This window comes from Pseudonaja textilis, chromosome 4 (genome assembly GCF_049901715.1).
Source record: "Pseudonaja textilis isolate UNSWEBS1 chromosome 4, rPseTex1.2, whole genome shotgun sequence".
Classification (NCBI taxonomy): domain Eukaryota; kingdom Metazoa; phylum Chordata; class Lepidosauria; order Squamata; family Elapidae; genus Pseudonaja; species Pseudonaja textilis.
Genome location: NC_141993.1, coordinates 85990007 through 86007375, shown reverse-complemented (window position 1 = coordinate 86007375; position 17369 = coordinate 85990007). Strand labels below are relative to the sequence as shown.

Sequence of the window (17369 nt, the reverse complement as noted above, 5' to 3'; positions counted from 1 at the left end):
CGGCGCTTGTCAGCTGTCCAGGCAGCACACCTGATGATTTCTTGCAAATGTTGCACACACGCATGTATGATATTTGGAGAACTGGCAAATCACTCCATTGGCTGGCCCCTCCCCTCTCCGCCCACTCACTCCTTACCTGGCATGCGAGCCATCCAACTTGCCTGGTTTGGTAAGTTGCTATTTTTCCTTTTTTCTTTCCCGCCCATCAGCTGTTCTGCTCTGCCAGGAGATTTAGAGTAGCTAGAAAGCAGGAAATCCTTGCGTTTCTTGCTTTCTAGCCAATCTAAAAGCAGAGCCAAACCTTCCTTAGGATTGAAGCTTTTCAGTGTAGACTCAGGTAGCAGATTGCAGAAGCATAGATCTCTAAGTGAATCTGTAATTCTGTGAGCAACTCCATCTGCTTGCCTGCTTTGCCTGCTTTGGGGTAAAAGTTGCTCTTTTTTTAAAATAAAAAAATCAATATTTACAATATTTACATACAAGCCATGCCCACACAGTCACATGACCACCAAGCCACACCCACAAATTAGGCCACGCCCACAGAACTGGTTGTTAAGAAATTTGAATCCCACCCCTGAGAATAAATAACCCAGTAGCAGGTTACTTATCAAGAGGGCACACACATTTCGGTGGTACAATACAACCCCAAAACAGACGGTGGCCATGTGTGTTTCTGTCATTAGTTCGACTCCTGACAATGATTGGAGTTTGACTGGAGGTTGGGTAGGAAACTGGAGGATCCAGAAAAAAAAGATAATTTTTTCATTATGGGACAAAACTGAAGTAATGTGGGTTTGTGAATCCTTTGGGAAACAAATTGCTAATTTAAGCCATCCTGATCCCCTCCGCTACTGGTAGTCCTCGTTTAGCGACTGATTAAAATGACAATGGAGCTAAAAAAAGTGACCTACAACTGTTTTTCACACTTAAAAGACCACTGCAGCATCCCTTCTGTGATCAAAATTCAGATGCTTGGCAACTGACTCATATTTGTGACGGTTGCGGTGTCCTGGGGTCCTAGGGTCACCTTTTGCAGCCTTGTGACAAGCAAACCCAACGGGGAAGCCAACATCATGGAACAAAACTGCAGTAATTCACTTAACAGCTGTGGCATGAAAGGTCATCAAACGGGGGAAAGAAGACTTACTTAACAAGGGGCTTGTTTAGCAATGGAAATTTAGAGCCTCCATTCTGGTCAAGGACTACTTTATACAGAGTGGCACCTTTTACCCCAAAAATAAGAAAAATCACTTGCACGACTTTGGAATTTGTGAGTCGGCAGCTATATAAATTTTCTAAATAAATAAAAGTAAATAAATATATTTATCTTTGGATTCAGGGAAAACTCTCCCCCCTCCCAAATCTTCGGATGAACTTCGTCTTTGAAAAAGTTGCCCAGATAATGCTGTGCTTTGCTCCTCTTTTTCCCCCCCACAAACATGGCCAAGATTTTTGGAAAGCCCCCCCTGGCAGCTCCAAAGCCTTTGATGCCCCTTGAAAGGAAATGGGCTTTAGCCAGAAGAGCCCCTGGGGATCCTAATGCAACTGGCTCCGGTTGGCCCACTTGCCAAGACTGGGAGCAGCAGCTGAATCTCGGGGAAGACTCCCGAAAGGAGAGAAGGGGGTGCGGGTGCAGCGGGGAGAGAACGGCTGAGAGATGAAAGCAAAGAGGAGATCAATGGACGGAAGTCAGAGGCAGCCGGCTTAGTCAGGGAGGAGAATTAGAGAGCTCGAGAGGCGGCAGAGGGAGGAGAGCAGATGGCAGGCTACGTCTAGAGGGGAGAAGAGAGAAAAGGGGTCTCCATTTAAAGCAGGCAACCTTGGCAACGTTCAGACTTGTGGACTTCAAGTCCCAGAATCCCACCGCCAGCAAGTCAGAGGTGATCTTCAGCAGGTTCTGACCCGTTCTGGAGAACCGATAGTGGAAATTTTGAGTAGTTTGGAGAACCGGCAAATATCACCTCTGACTGGCTCCGCCCCCATCTATTCTCCGCCTCCCAAGTCCCAGCTGATTGGCTGGGTCTTCTTTGGTTGCCCTACACAGGAGAACGGAGCTGGAAAGCAGGTTAGTGGGGGTGGGGGGAGGGAATGGGGATTTTGCAGTATCCTTCCTCTGCCACACCCACCAAGCCACACCACGCCCACCAAGCCACGCCCACAGAACCGGTAGTAAAAAAAAAAAAATTGAATCCCACCACTGCGAGCAAGTCAGTCCGTCCATCCATCCTTCCATCCCAGTGTTATCCAACCTTGGCAACTCTTAAGAAATGTGGATCTCAGTTCCTAGAATTCCCTAGCCAGTAAGACCATCCCGCCCCCTATTGCATACAACAGGTTTAAGAACAGCAGCCTTTGCTTAATGGCCATGGTGTCTGCTTAATAATTGCCACCCAATATATATATATGGTAACGTGGTAAAAATGTGGTAAAATCGAGGCAGGGAAATGGATGCCTCAACTTATGACCACCATGACCAAGGATATAAATTCCAGACTCCATTACCGCCATAAGTCGATGGCTACCTGTACTTGTAATTTATCCACAGAGAATTTGCTTCTGTGTTAAGACTCATGCTCTGTAAAGAAAGCAACATTTTTCAAAATCAGATCTAAGTTCAGAAATGAATAAGGCCTTGACTGGATCATTTTATAGCGCTATTCCAGTTGTTTGCCTTGGAGGATGTTTGAAGGATTGACATGTGTCCGTCCAATGGCACCCTCCCGGAAGGATTGCCCGAACAGCCTCTCCATTCACGTTCGAATGTGTGGCCAACTTGGTGCAGGCAGGTCCCAACAGTGTGATGAATCTCTGGGAACTCATCAAGCCATGTTGACCAACATAGATGGATTTCAAAACCAAGATGTGAATTCACATAAACGTGCTAAAGCTGTTTACTTGAGTTCAAACTTTGGGTTGCTTTTCTAACAGTGAGAACAATTCATCAATGGAAAGGCTTGCCTTCAGACATTTATGGGTGCTTCATCACTGGAGGCTTTTAAGAATAGACTGGACAGCCACTTCTCTGAAACTTGAGCAGAGGGTTGGACTAGAAGACCTCCAAGGTCCCTTCCAGTTCTGTTATTCTGCTCTGTTCTGGTTCATGAAAGACCTGGCACCACAAATCAACACTTCTGCATCATGCTAAAACCTAATGAGAGCCAATACTGGCCAAACTTAGCATGGCTATACATGCTGGGCATTTCCCTAACCTTTGCAAAGGACTTGAATTGATAAAGGAGAATATGTGTAGCTCAGGGAGCTTGCTTGTTTTCCTGCAAACATTTCATTACCCAAACTAGATAATATCATCAGTGCTAGTAAGGAGTGGGGTTTGCTGTTAGTTTATATTCTATTACCTGGGGATGGTCTTAGAAATTCTTTGGCTGGACTGTTTACTGCCGGCTTGTTTGGCAGTTCCTTGACTGGGATATTGTTTACTTGATTGTTAGTCTGGTATTAATCTTGGAGTCAATCTATGCTCATCTGATTGTTGGCGGGGAGATATTTTGGCCTTTTTATTTCCTTTTCAGCTTATTGATTGTCTCTTCTGCATAGTATGTATATATTGTTTATGTTTATGTGTCTATTAATTTGTCGGAGTTCCAAGCTTCTAGAAATTCCCTAGCATTTAGGCTGTTGGTTTGCACTCCAAGCTTGGGAATTCGCTTGCAAAGGTTTCATCACCATTCGAGGAGACTTTGTCAGTGAGTTTTGGGTTGTGCTTGTCTGACAGAACACAGGTCTTTAAATACCTTTTTATAATGTGCAGATTAGTGCTGTTTCTCTGGATGATGAAATGTTTGCAAGCTCGGCGCTCAGACCAACAGCCTAACTACCAACCCGAGCTACTAATATTCAAATCCATTTCCTAGCATTTGGGTGATTTGGCTTGGAGTTGAATCAATGTTGCTTAGGTAGGTCATATGTCACAGGAAGGCCCTGTTGGATGGAAGGGTTTATCTGCACTAATGATATTACCTAGCTTGGTAATGAAACGTCTACAAGAAAACCACCAAGCTCGCAAAGTACCAAGCACCGCCCAAGGGTATATATCTTACAAGCATATCTCCCTGGGCTAGCAATAGCACTTAGACTTATATACTGCTTTACAGTGCTTTACAGCCCTCTCTAAGCGTTTTACGGAGTCAGCATATTTGCCCCCAACAATCTGGGATCCTCATTTTACCCACCTCAGAAGGATGGAAGGTTGTGTCAACCTTGAGCCTGGTGAGATTCGAACTGCCAAATTGCAGGCAGCCTGCAGTACTGCACTCTGACCACTGCGCCATCACCGCGCGTCCAGGACCTTTCCTATGGGTCAATTTTCATAAGCCCCTTCCAGCCAGCATGGTCTTGGCTGTTGCAACCTCTCACGAGGCTCTTGAAGCTCCAAGAGCTTCCATTTCCCCCCGAAGCTTCTCAGACCTCCAACCCCATCATTAAGCCCTTGGGGTGGCTTCTGGCCATTGTTTAAGCCCCATCCCTGGGCTTACGACAAAAGGAAGCAGCTGGACGTGGAGAGCCTGTGATCAAACGGACAGTTCTGGAAGAGCCGTTTATGCGCTGGCCACACGTGTTTTGGGGAAGAGCCGCCCGTTTCCAAGGGCCTTCTTTATGAAAGAGGAGAAGGACAAGAACAGACAAGCTGACGGAAATGGTTTGGATTTGCCTCCATGCAGGAGGCAATGCAGGAATGTGTAGCCGGCCGCCCAGAGGCATCTTTCATCCTTGATCGGAAGGAAAGGATTCCTCTCCTTATAGATCCCTACCTGGGCTTGGCTGCAAGGAAGCCAGCTGCTCCTCCAACCCTCTCCAGTCCCCTCTCCAGGGACATACCATCTGCAAGACTAGGCACTGGCTTTTTCTCAGACAGTCTGGGCCCCGAATGAAGGTCAGGAAGGAATCAGGACACGGGGAGATAAAGTTTCAAAGCTGGATGAGGCCCAGAGAAAGACGAAATGGAAGGAATCCTCCACGAGACTCCAGCAAAGAGACAAGATTATGCGCAGCCTTAATGGGCTAATTAGTGGAAAATTAAAAACAGGGCTGCATCTGGATGCCACACAGCATACACAAACTCCCCATCCTTTTGAATTGGGAATTACAGCACGACGCTCCTTTTGTCCTCCGTTCCAATCCAGCCAACTCCTGGTCCGATATATCCCTCTGTCTGCCATTTCACGCACCTAAAGCTAGTTGTGTAGGGTCTTCTCTGGTTAGAGCAGAGCTGAGGAACTATTGTAGCCCTTTGATGACTTGTGGACTTCAGTTCCCAGAAGTTCACAAGTCATCAAAGGGCCACACAGTTCCCTCAACCTGGGTTAGAGGAAGCCAGCTTCTTTTATGCCAGGAAGTAAAAAACACAGACAAACATCTGCCGAGCGTCAGGTGAATGAAACGCAGGGTGATGGATGATAGCAGTGACAGATCTGCTTTGTTCCACGAAGAGTGTGCACCAATTCCTTTGCAAGCCTGCTACTCTTCCTCGCTATTAAGCTAGAAGGTAGAAGAAACCAGGGAAAAGTCAAGGCAGAAAACAGGGAAAATGGCAGATGGGCTTAAAAATTCTACTTTTTTTTTTTTTTTTAAAGCTAGGGACTGGGCCAGCTTCAAGGAATGGCTCCCCCAACTTCAAGGAAGTTGTGAAATGGGGGGGGAAAGGCGGGGGGAGAAGGGAGAATGTCCTTACACAAAGAATGGAAAAACGAGGAGCAGGAGGTTCAGTTCCTTCACATTTTTTTGCCATTCTTTCTCTCTGGAAGGCATGGAAATTCACACATACAAAAAAGAGGAATCGGCAACCTCGTTTCCCCTTTCTCTGAATGCGGAAACCCTCAAGTTGGAAGGATAGGATGAATTCCCAAAACTGGAACAGAAGGCAGCTAGATTGAATGCCTATTGGGTATTTTTTCCCCCTGCACACCTTGATCCCATCTGTAGGAATGTGGCGTGAGTCTGAAACAATTGTGAGATCTAACGAAGTGGTCTCATGCTTTCATAATTCAGGTCAAAAGAATCCCAAATTAAAGACTTTCTGGCTACAGTCTCTCCTGTTCTTCAGCACAAATCCCACCCTCTTAATTTGGCTTGTTGTAATCCAGAGTAAATGAGTCCATCCATCCAAATCTGTCACGCGAGGGATATGCAAAACATCTAGTTTAGACTTGGAAACATCCGCTTTTGTTCGAGAAACTACATTTTCACATTCTACCATGTTTTCCCCCTAAATAAGACCCTGTCTTATATTTTTTTGCCACCCAAAAAGGCACCAGGCCTTATTTTCAGGGGATGTCATCCACTGACTAACCTCACTTGCGTGCGTCGCTCCCGGCCTCCTTTTCGCTGTCAGAGGCGGAATTTAGGAATTTTTTCTTCTGCGGCTGGCAAGGCTTTCCTGAAGGCCTTTGCAGCGATAATAGAGCTCTGGATCGCTCCAGAGCTTTGTTATCACCTACAGAGTCCTTCAGGAAAGCCTTGCCTTCCTTGCTGGCTGCAGAAGAAATGGGCGTGAATTCTGGCTACAACTGTCCAAAGGTAAGTTGGAGGGCAGCTTGACCCCCATCCCCGTCCTAGCTTAATTTTTATCCAGACACTCTGGAGTGGGTGGGATCTTAATTAGGGCTTATTTTTTGGGGGTGGGAGGGTAGGGCTTATATTGGGCGTATGTGTAAAAATCAAATGAGGACTTACTTTCAGGGTAGGTCATATTTTCAGGGAAGCTGTCTACTTTCAAAATGAGTTGTCTAGACTCAAAATGGAACATTTCAAAGTCTAAATGGCCCCTATTTAAGGTTTTTGCACATCCCTGGACCCCAACCCCCCGTGTAAGGTCATAGGTCAGGGGTGCGGGAATAATGGACCTTTTATGACTTGTGAACTTCTATGCTAGCTCAGGAATTCTGGGATTTGAAGTCCACAAGTCATAAAGGGTCTATCATTCCCCACCTTTGCCATAGAGGAAGGAGGAGCAAACTCAAAGTTCTGGGGCAAGTGGACAAGATTAAAACACACTGACACAGAGAATATGTAAAATATTTTCCTGGCGCCTGGTTATTTATAACTTGGGAGATGGAAAGAAAAGATTACACTCCGCTCTTCCGAAAGATAATAATAATACGGGAAAAAAGGCAACTGTACAAAGGCAAAAGAGAAGGACAGGATTTGACAAGGTACTTGCAGAAGCAGAGGGAAAGCGAAAGACAACATATTCCAAAGAAACTTCATTAAAATTATTATTGCCTTTATTCTGCCATGGCGCACAGTCCAGATGGCCAGTATACGCACTCTTACACATGCAAGCTTGCCAGCTTCACAAGGCAGCCTCATTACCCTATGGCTCAGGCCTGCAGAGGCTTTTGGAAAAGAAAAAGCAAAAGCAAAACAACAACAACAACAAAAAATCAAAAAGAACCAAAAAAAACCCCACCAAAAACCAAAAGAAAAAAAAAAAAGAGAGGAAGTGTTCCAGTCTTTTTTTGGCAGCAATCACAGCGTGTGTCAAGAAAATGAGATAGGGAGGTAGGCCTGGGATGCCCTTTCCCTCCCGCCCCTTCTTCTCCACGCAGCCTTTCCTCCTTTCGATCCCGCTGGGCCGGCAAGCTGGCTGTCCATCTGTGTCATCTTTGTGCAAACTTGTGCTGGCAAGCCCTGGGATGGGAAGGCCCGGAACGCCAGAGGGAGAGAGAGCGCAAAATTGCTCCGCGTCCTGTCCTGAAGCCACCACCGACTTCACCGTTCCGGTGTGTGCTGGGGCCAAAGAAGCAGCCGGCTCTTTAACCCCAGGCAGAAAACGTGTCTTGCCGTCGGTTCCGAGTGGCCCCGGATGGCCCATAATTGTCAAGGCCATGGAGAGGGGGAAAAAAAATGTCCAGCCAGTTAGTTCCATGGTCCTAATGTGGCGCGACTCTCAGAGACGACTTCGCTCGTTCAGCTCGGGGCAACGGTTCCTCTTGGCCAGGACGGAGGAGAAAAGGCCACATTTCTGGCGGGTAAGGAGGATGCCACGGAAGGCCGCGTGAGATCTCTGAACCAGGAAAGCTCACGGAAGCTGAAAGTCCTCCATGGCACCGCTGGAGGCAGATGTAAGGGGGATGGGCAGTTTGTGTGAACAAAAGGGACGATGTGCAGAGAGGCTGTGGGTGGTTCCTTCCCCGGTAAACCTGTCTTCAATATGAAGACGCTGAATTGTTGGCGCACCACTTCAAGAACGCCGCAGCAAAAACGAGGAAGGCGACTTCTTGCAGATCCGGGAGTGTCTTTAAATCTAGCTAGGGTCATCATCCTAGTCCATTCCGCCATAGGTCTGTTGGCAAACTGAGAAGCTCCCTGCCCTGATAACGGGGTAGTTGGGGGAGGATGAAAAAACCCCACCCTTTCCTCAAACTCAGGAAGCTGGGCAGCACCGCAAACTAGAATCCTAGGGAAGTGACCCTCAGGGGAGCGGGATCCGTTCCAAAGGCAGAAGTCCTCCGTGGTCAAACCTGGACTGGCAGAGTCTGGTTCATTTGTAACCTCATGTCCTGTATGCTGCTCAAGATCTTCTTTTGATGTCCTGCCAGCGTCACCCCTATCCTCAGCAGGTCCCTAAAAAGACAACAAGGGGGAAATGAGTCAGCAGGGCAGAAGACAACATATTTCCAGTGGTGGAACTCTTTGACCACCGGAGATACCAAGTGGACATTTGGTTTCTCCACTGGAAGGAAGTTCTTGAGAGGTTTGGTGTTCCAAGCTCACCTCCCCACTATACCTTAAGCCCTTTGCTGGATTTGTATATTGATACACAACCAGAGATAAAACTGAAGGGATTGAATCTGCACTGCCAAGCAAGCCAGATTACATAATCAAGACTGAATATTTGAGGAAATGCACTCTTTACGTAAGCCGATTAAACCAGTACAGCCACTATACGCTCTTCAGCCCTTTGTCTTCTGTCTGAAAGCAATACAAGTAATCCTCAACTTATGACTGACTTACTTTTACTAGCTTTTTAAAATTGTGGTTGTTATGTGAACATGGCCGTTGGCAAGCAAACCTGTTCTTTCCCGTGGACTGGGTTCTGAGGGAAACTGGAAGCATACACCAGTTTCTGATAAAAATGGGGGTCGTGTGACTACAAGTCATTGCACATAAATGCAGGTTGGTTGAGGAGTACCCAAAACATAGTCCCGTGTGTGTGTGTGTGTGTGTGTGTGTGTGCATGGGCCACTGGAACTTTGGAACTGAATTGTGAGTCGTTTTTTGAGGGATCTGTCGTAACTTCAAATGGTCACTAAGCAATGGTTGGAAGTTGAGGGCTGACTGTATATAATGGTATGCTTACGACAATTGAGGCCAAAATTTATGTTGCTTAGGTGAGACAGTTGTTAAATGAGTTTTGCCCCATTTTACGGCCTTTCCTACCACAGTTGTTAAGTGAATCACTACATTAGCGAAGTTAGTAACACGGTCGTTAAGTGAATCTAGCTTCCCCGTTTAATTTTCTTGTCAGGTCGCAAAAGGAAAATTTGCAAAAGGAATTTCCTTTTTCCTGACCCCAGGACACTGCAGTTGTCATAAGTATGAGTCAGTTGCCAAGCGGCTGAATTTTGAGCACATGACCAGGGGGATGCTGCAGTTGTCATTAAGTGTGAAAAACGGTCGTAAGTAGCTTTTTTCAGCGCTGTTTAACTTTGAACGGCCACTAAATGAATAATTGTAAGTTGAGGACTACCTATATAGAGAGAATATACCCTTTCACCGATCTGGCAAAAACTATTTAAAGATTGCTAACCTGCAAAGCATTCTGACCTTTAGAAATAGTCCACCAGTGAAAAAAGAACAACAGCAACGATAATTAGTCCACCAAAGGGCTATCTGAGATTACGAGGGATGTACTAAACTTTTAATGTCATAAATGGCTGACTGAATTTAATCTCCATGTCTGCCAATTTCTTTCTTTCTTTCTTTCTTTCTTTCTTTCTTTCTTTCTTTCTTTCTTTCTTTCTTTCTTTCTTTCTTTCTTTCTTTCTTTCTCTCTCTCTCTCTCTCTCTCTCCCCCCCTCTCTTTTACACACAAACACACTTGCCAATTGCACAGCAAAAGTGATCTCTACTGCATGGATGGAAGCAGCCATTTTGTTGCATAGATTCCATTTCTACTTTTCCCACAGGAGAAAAGGGGAATATACTAAGCACCCTACCCTGTCTTTCAATTTTCCCTAGTGACAACAACCCTATGAAATAAGTAGAATCGGGGGGGGGAAAGTGGTTTTACTCCCGTTTTTTCCTCCATTGGTGGGGTTTTGCCTTTTTTTAAAAATGAAAAAACAGCAAGCAGCCAGTCTTAACACACCTACTGCATATATAAGTTGCATATAAGCTCATCCAATTGAGGGATAAGACAACCCTAATTTTTTTTTAACCAAAATTCCATGAAAAACGTTCCACAGGCTGATATATGCATTATTTAAATGGTATTTTGGTTAAAAATTTGGAGGTCCGCTTATCTGCAGAGGGGCGTATACTACTGGAAATAAGGATACTTTAAAAAGCATTATTGTATATATATTTAGGGATAAGCCCTTCAGCAGATAAGCTGGAAACAGTCCTTCGGCTACTTTGTGGGCCTCAAATGCTATATAATGTCACATTAAGTCTTTTAAATTCCTTCTGTGTTTTGATCTTTATGTTTGTCATATAGTTTTCCTTGTTTAGATTGTTGCACTAGTTTTAAATGTTATACTTCTCTTTTTAATGTAAGACTCGAAAAATAAATGAACGGACAACTAAATGTGCTTTTTTGTTGCATTTTGGCCTCTAAACTTTTTGGCTTTTCCATGAGTAAATACATGACTACTTTGTTTTTCCAAAACTCACAGAAAAACACACCAAGATCATATTCCCCAGCCTTGCTTCTGAGTTTGTTTATATATTAGATTTATAAACAGTCTCAGATAAGATTCGCTTATTTGTTCTATAAGTCACCTTTCTTTCAAAAGTTGAAGACACTTTACCTAGCGTTTCCTTTTCCATTTTTTTAATAACAATAATCCTATGGAGTGGGTTTTGCTGGGGGAGAATAAATGGTCTGAGGGTGGCGGAGACTAGGAACTGGGGAATCCTGGAAGTTGAAGTCCACAAGTCTTAAAGCTGCCAAGTTAGCAAATGCATGAGTTAATGTAAAGAAAATACTTAAATCTTTGGCCTAACAAAAGGCTAAGGCCATTTTTTTCAGCACTGAACTATGCCAAAAAGAAAAATCTAGATTGGGTGGTTCAAAAAAGTATATTTCATTCTGCATTCCTGGAAGAAAAATTGATAGAATGAAACTAAATCAAAAGATGCCAAAATGTTCAATTTTTTTTTTTCAATCAAGGTTTTAGTTAGCCTTAATTTCTGGTTTAGCAAGATGAGTATTTGTAGGCGTGTGTGTTTGTGCTTGTGTATGTACAGGTAGTCTTTGACTTCCAACCATCCATTGAGCGACTGTTTGAAAATATAGCTTTGCAAAAAGTTACTTACGCCCGGTCCTCAAACTTATATGACTGCTGCAGCAGTCCTACAGTCACATGATCAAAAGTCAGGTGCTTGGCAACTGGCATGTATTTATGATGAGGGCTGAAATATCCTGAGGTCATGTGATTGCCAATTGTGACAAGCAATGTCCATTTGGGAAAAAATGGATTTGCTTAATGACTACATGATCCACTTCATAGCTGCCATGATTCTCTTAACCACCATGGCAAAAAAAAAAAAACATTGTAACTTAACAACCAATTTGCTTAACAATGGAAAATTCTGGTCCCAAATGTGGTCGTAAAATGAGGACAATGAAAAACCAAGATGGTGGCCCTAACCACACAACCAATGCGTTTCTTTTGACAAATACACGAAAGGAGAAGCCCCACAGCTGCGGACACAGTCTTTATTATAGTTTTTCTTTTGGATATCCCCTGAAGATAACCCTAGTTGGAAGCCTGAGTTCAGAGTTATTTGATTATTTATTGAAAAGCCATTATTTTGAGTTTCAAAATAAGATAAATATCCAAAACCGAAATTGGTGTGCACAAAGAGGTTTCAATTATCCATCATCACTGCTGCTGCTGTTGTTCCTGATATGGTTATTATTATTATTGTTCTATTTACACAGTTTACCAGATGGTTCTGACTCAGTTTTTGGTAGTTGTAACCAGAGGTCTCCAACCTTGGCAACTTTAAGACTTGTGGACTTCAACTCCCAGAATTCCTCAGCAAGCTGGCTGGGGAATTCTGGGAGTTGAAATCTACAAGTTTTAAAGTTGCCAAGGTTGGAGACCCCTGGTTGTTAACTATCACCTCCTTCCCAGAGAACTACAATAGCCAAAGATACTTTCGAAAAAGCGTTGAGTCTGTTAGAACATTTTGTGATTGTCACTAAAAGGCAGAAACTCCTGTTCTTTTTTTTTTTTTACTTTCTCACTGTACACCTGGGGTGGGCAATTAATTTTTGCAAGAGAAACTGAAATTGTTATGGAGGGCCAAACCAAAAGAGTTGTGAAGATACTTAGGTACCATATCAATGCACACATGTAATTGAAAACAAAAATAGCAGTTACCTTCAAAATAAAAGCAATCCATGAAGGCAGGGCAGGGACAGTTAAAGGGTCATAAAATACCCAAGTCTGCCAGACTCTCTCGTATTACAATGCTACAACAGATATTGCAGTATATGCATTTTTCCAAGCAATGCAATTTTGGGGATGGATGAGTTGAGATCCTAGCCATTCCTATTGCATTCAAACACATTTCCAGATTTTTGGTATAGTGACAAAGAAAAAAAAAACACCAGGAGTTTCTGCCTTTTAATCACATTTGTTAATCAGAAAAGGTGCTACCAAACTGTCATCTTCATCATCATCAATTTGTTGTCAAATAGGCATCTGCGATTAGGGATCATTTAGGTCTTCTCCAAATTGATTGGCCCACGGTGGGTAGATTTATGCAACATTCTTAGCAGATCAAGAATGACCTACTAGATCTCTGTATGCATGTCAACTGGGGTTAGGGTTAAACTTTTAGTTTTTGATGATGTTGTTTGTTGTTTTATTACCTGCTGTTCACTACCCTGAATCATAAATCAAATGGGAGGACATATAACTTGAATACAGTAACTCAACGAACAATTTAGAGCAGTTTTTGAGCTGTCTCTTTCTCTCTTTCCTGTGTGTGTGTGTGTGTGTGTATGTGTGTGTGTGTGTGTGTGAGAGAGAGAGAGAGAGAGAGATGGAGAGAGAGAGATTTAACATGTTGGGCAAAGGAAACCTGGGTGAATAGTTCATGGCAAATGGTACAGGTAACCCTTGCTACTGTAATGGATCCTGCCCTTTGTGGTTGTAAGTCGTGGCAGTCTTTAAGTGAAGCGCCCATGTGATTACTTTGTTTAACAACCACAATCCCTGTTCTCCCCATTGCAGTCGTTAAGTAACTGTGTGGGTCATTAAATGCAGCTCAGAGTGCCTGGAGGTGAGACAAGAGACCTGCACTGCAGCATCCATCCAGCTCACATGTGGTCTTCCCAGGGCCTCCCCCAACCCGAGATAATCTGTGCTACGCTTCCTGCTCTACTGGGTCCCCATAGGACTTGGGGCTGATTTCCACCTTGCTGGGACCCATCCCTTCCCCCCCATCACGGCTCAATCCGTTCACCAGCTGACCCACCACATGGCCTTCCTATGGCTGTGTAGGCAGGCGCCATTTTGGGAGGCTCTGTCCAAGAGGCGGAGGCCATTTTGGGAGCGACCTAGATTCATTGCCAAGAATTGCCAAGCACCCGAATTATATTCATGAGACCATCGGGCAGTGCAGCAGCCGTAACTTTGGGCAGGGGTTTTATATATAATTCCTTTCATTCAGCACCGTTGTAATTTTGAATGGCCGCTGAATAAATAGTCCTAAGTCAAAAACTACCAGTATTGTGTGGATTGATTAATTTGATTGAATGTATTATATCAAGGCAATAATTGATTTATTGGCCATGTATCACATCCAGTATGCTGTGTTGCTGTTGTAATTGGCTCCATTATAGCATGTTAATGTCACTATAGCTGTCTCCCAAACTCACAGTTAACAGAATAATGGAGTTAGAAGGACCTTGGAAGTCTTCTAGTTCAACCCCCTCAGCAGGAGATTCTATACTATGTCAAAAAAAACGGCTGTCCAATCTCTTCTTAAAAACTTCTAGCGATGGATCACTCATAACTTCAGTTGGAGCACAACTGATCAGTTAAGGGGTCCCTGGATACTTCAGGACATCAAAACGCTTCATGGATCAAATCAATATCCTCTTAGGCCTCAGCCACATTATACTGAGAGACCTCTTGAGGATAGATCTTATTCTTGAGGATGCAATAGGTCTTCACAAAGAAGCCTCCACCTCAAGTTAACAATCTGGTGGCAGCTAGACCGATCAGCATGATCTGATGGAAAAGTGGTCTTTCGGTGGGAAAATGGAAGAAGGTCTTCATGCATAGATGCCACCTCAGGTGGGAAAAGAGACTCTGAAAAAACTGCTGGACTGTCTGCTCTGGGGTTGCCCTTCCCATGCAGCCACCGGCTTCCATCCTCTATGGCAGGGATGTCCAACCTTGGTAACTTGAGGGCTTCAACTCCTAGAATTCCTCAGCCAGCCATGACTGGCTGGGGAATTCTGGGAGTTGAAGTCCACAAATCTTAAAGTTGTTTTTCTGGCTGGGGAATTCTGGGAGTTGAAGTCCACAAATCTTAAAGTTGTTTTTCTGGCTGGGGAATTCTGGGAGTTGAAGTCCACAAATCTTAAAGTTGTTTTTCTGGCTGGGGAATTCTGGGAGTTGAAGCCCACAAGTCTTAAAGTTGCTTTGCTGGCTGAGGAATTCTGGGAGTTGAAGTCCACAAGTCTTAAAGTTGCCCAGGTTGGACTTCCCTGCTCTATGGCCATTTCTGCTTTGTGTTCTAGACAGAACTCTGCCCAGCAAGTATTATCCTATCTTTGGGGGCATTTGTTTAGTTTGGTTAGGGCAGCGTTTCTCAATCTGGGGAACCTGAAGATGTGTAGACTTCAACTCCCAGAATTCCCCAGCTGGCTATACCGGCTGAGGAATTCTGGGATTCAAAGTCCGCACATCTTCTCATTGTTCAGGTTCAGAAATCCTGGGTTAGGGTAATCCCAATGCACTGAAGCTTGAATGTTGGCCTTCCTTGAGCATGATGTAACTAAGAGTCTTTTTTTTAATTTTTTTTTTTTTACAAAAATGGTTCAATAGATAATTCCCCTTTGCTTTCTGAACAAGAACACGGATTGATTGGATGAATTGCCTTCCCTGTTTCTTTTGTTAAAAACAGCATTTTTTTCCCAGCGTGCTTATTTTTGCTTCGGTTGTTGTTTTCTTCATTTGCGGGTCTGGCACACAAAGAGCATCGCTTGCATCCTGATGGCCTGTCTATGTTGCGAAGGAAGTTTTCCCACACTGGAAAAGGTGGAGACGGGTCAGAGGAGAAAAAAGACAAGGAGGGGGACCGGCGGAGAACGAGCTGAAGTTGGCAGCAGACAATGATCCTTCCCGGGACAAGCCCTGGATTTAATAAAGGAAGAGCAAAAAGCAGGAATGGGGAAGGTTGCTAGGCGTGATACTGGTAGTAGGAAGGACGTTGCCTGCTGCTTTCTTCCCAGCCTGGAACCAATCCTGTTACCCAGAGAGTAATCCCTTTTACTCTCTTCAGTTCAATGTAGAGAAAAGTAAGGTTTTTGCGTTTAGGCAAAAAGGTGTAGAATAGGTGATATCTAGCTCAACAGGAGTAACTGTGAGAGGGATCTTGGAGTGCTAATCGACAATAGCAATAGCCCTTAGACTTATATACCGCTTTATAGTGCTTTACAGCCCTCTCTAAGCGGTTTTACAGAGTCAGCATATTGTCCCCAACAATTTGGATCCTCATTTTACCCACCTCGGAAGGATGGAAGGCTGAGTCAACCTTGAGCCTGGGGAGATTTGAACTGCCAAATTGCAGGCAGTTGGCTGAAGCAGAAGTAGTCTGCAATACAGCACTCTGACCACTGCACCATCGAGGCTCTGTGTAAGTCACAATGACTCACATATTAGCCAGAAGTGCCAAAAAAGCCAACGCAGTCCTAGACTACATCAATAGAGCGATAGAATCAAAATCACGCGAAGTATTAGTATCGCTTTACAAAGCCTTAGTAGGACCAAACTTAGAATACTGCATCCCGTTTCGGTCACCACACTATAAAAAGGATGTTGAGACTCTGGAAAGAGTGCACAGAAGAGCCACAGAGATGATTAGGGGACTGGGGGATAAAACGTAGGAAGAAGGGTTGCAGGAATTGGATATGTCTAGTTTAATGAGAAGAAGGGCCAGGGGTGACATGATGAGTCTTCCAATATTTGAGGAGCTGCTACAAAGAAGAGGCGGGGCAACCTGTTCTCCAAAACACCTGAAGGCAGGACAAGAAGCAACGGATGGAAACCGATCAAGGAGTGAAGCAACCTAGAACTAAGGAGAAATTTCCTGACAGTTAGAACAATTGATTGGTGGAACAACTTGCCTCCAGAAATTGTAAATGCTCCAACACTGGAAGTTTTTAAGAAGAGATCGGATAACTATTTGTGTGAAATGCTATAGGGTTTCCTGCTTGAGCAGGGGGTTGGACTAGAAGACCTCCAAGGTCCCTTCCAACTCTGTTATTTTTGTTACTTGCCAGGTGTCCAGCGAAACAGATAGTCCTTGACTTACAACCATTTGTTCAGCAACTATTCAAACGTTCGACAGTACTGAAAATAATGACTTATGACCAATCCTTACCCTTACAATTATTGCAGAACCCCCAAGATCACGTGATCAAAATTTGGGGGCTTGGCAACCAATATATATAGATTTATAAGAGCTGCAGCTTCCAAGGGACACGTGATCGCCATTGGCAAGCTTCCTTGCTGGCTTCTGATAAGCAAATCAATGGGAAGGAAGCTGGATTCATTTGACTGCCAGATTTACTTAACAATCTCAATGATTCACTTAACAAGTATGGCAAAAAAAAAAATTATTATAAATCAGGTGCGACTCATTTAACAACTTCCTTGTTTGGCAACCAAAATTTCCGAATGTTAATTGTGGTCGTAAGTTAAGGATTATCTGACTACCAGACATGTTTCTGAGATGCAGTCAAAGGTCAACAAAGGGCGGTAGTTTTATAGTGACCCTCTTGCCTTCCATGTCAAGACCAGGAGTAAAGCACCTCCTGAAATTGTGTGTACCGATCAGTCCATGACAAACTACCTTCTCCTTATCATGGCCTGAAAACCCAACAGGACTCCAGAAAGTAGCGAAGTACCCATAATTTGCCTCCCTGTATCGACAAGATA

The 17369-nt window shown here is 44.1% G+C and overlaps 1 protein-coding gene across 1 annotated transcript in view; it reads right to left on the bottom strand.

Moving 5' to 3' along the window:
* Positions 1-7223: 7223 nt before the first annotated feature.
* EPHB3 (EPH receptor B3) overlaps positions 7224-17369 on the bottom strand; it is a 134452-nt gene continuing 124306 nt past the window's right edge. Inside the window, exon 16 of the mRNA XM_026718896.2 lies at positions 7224-8583. Coding sequence (XP_026574681.2) covers positions 8475-8583 — 109 coding nt within the window. The 3' untranslated portion in view covers positions 7224-8474. The remainder of the gene's footprint in view (positions 8584-17369) is intronic.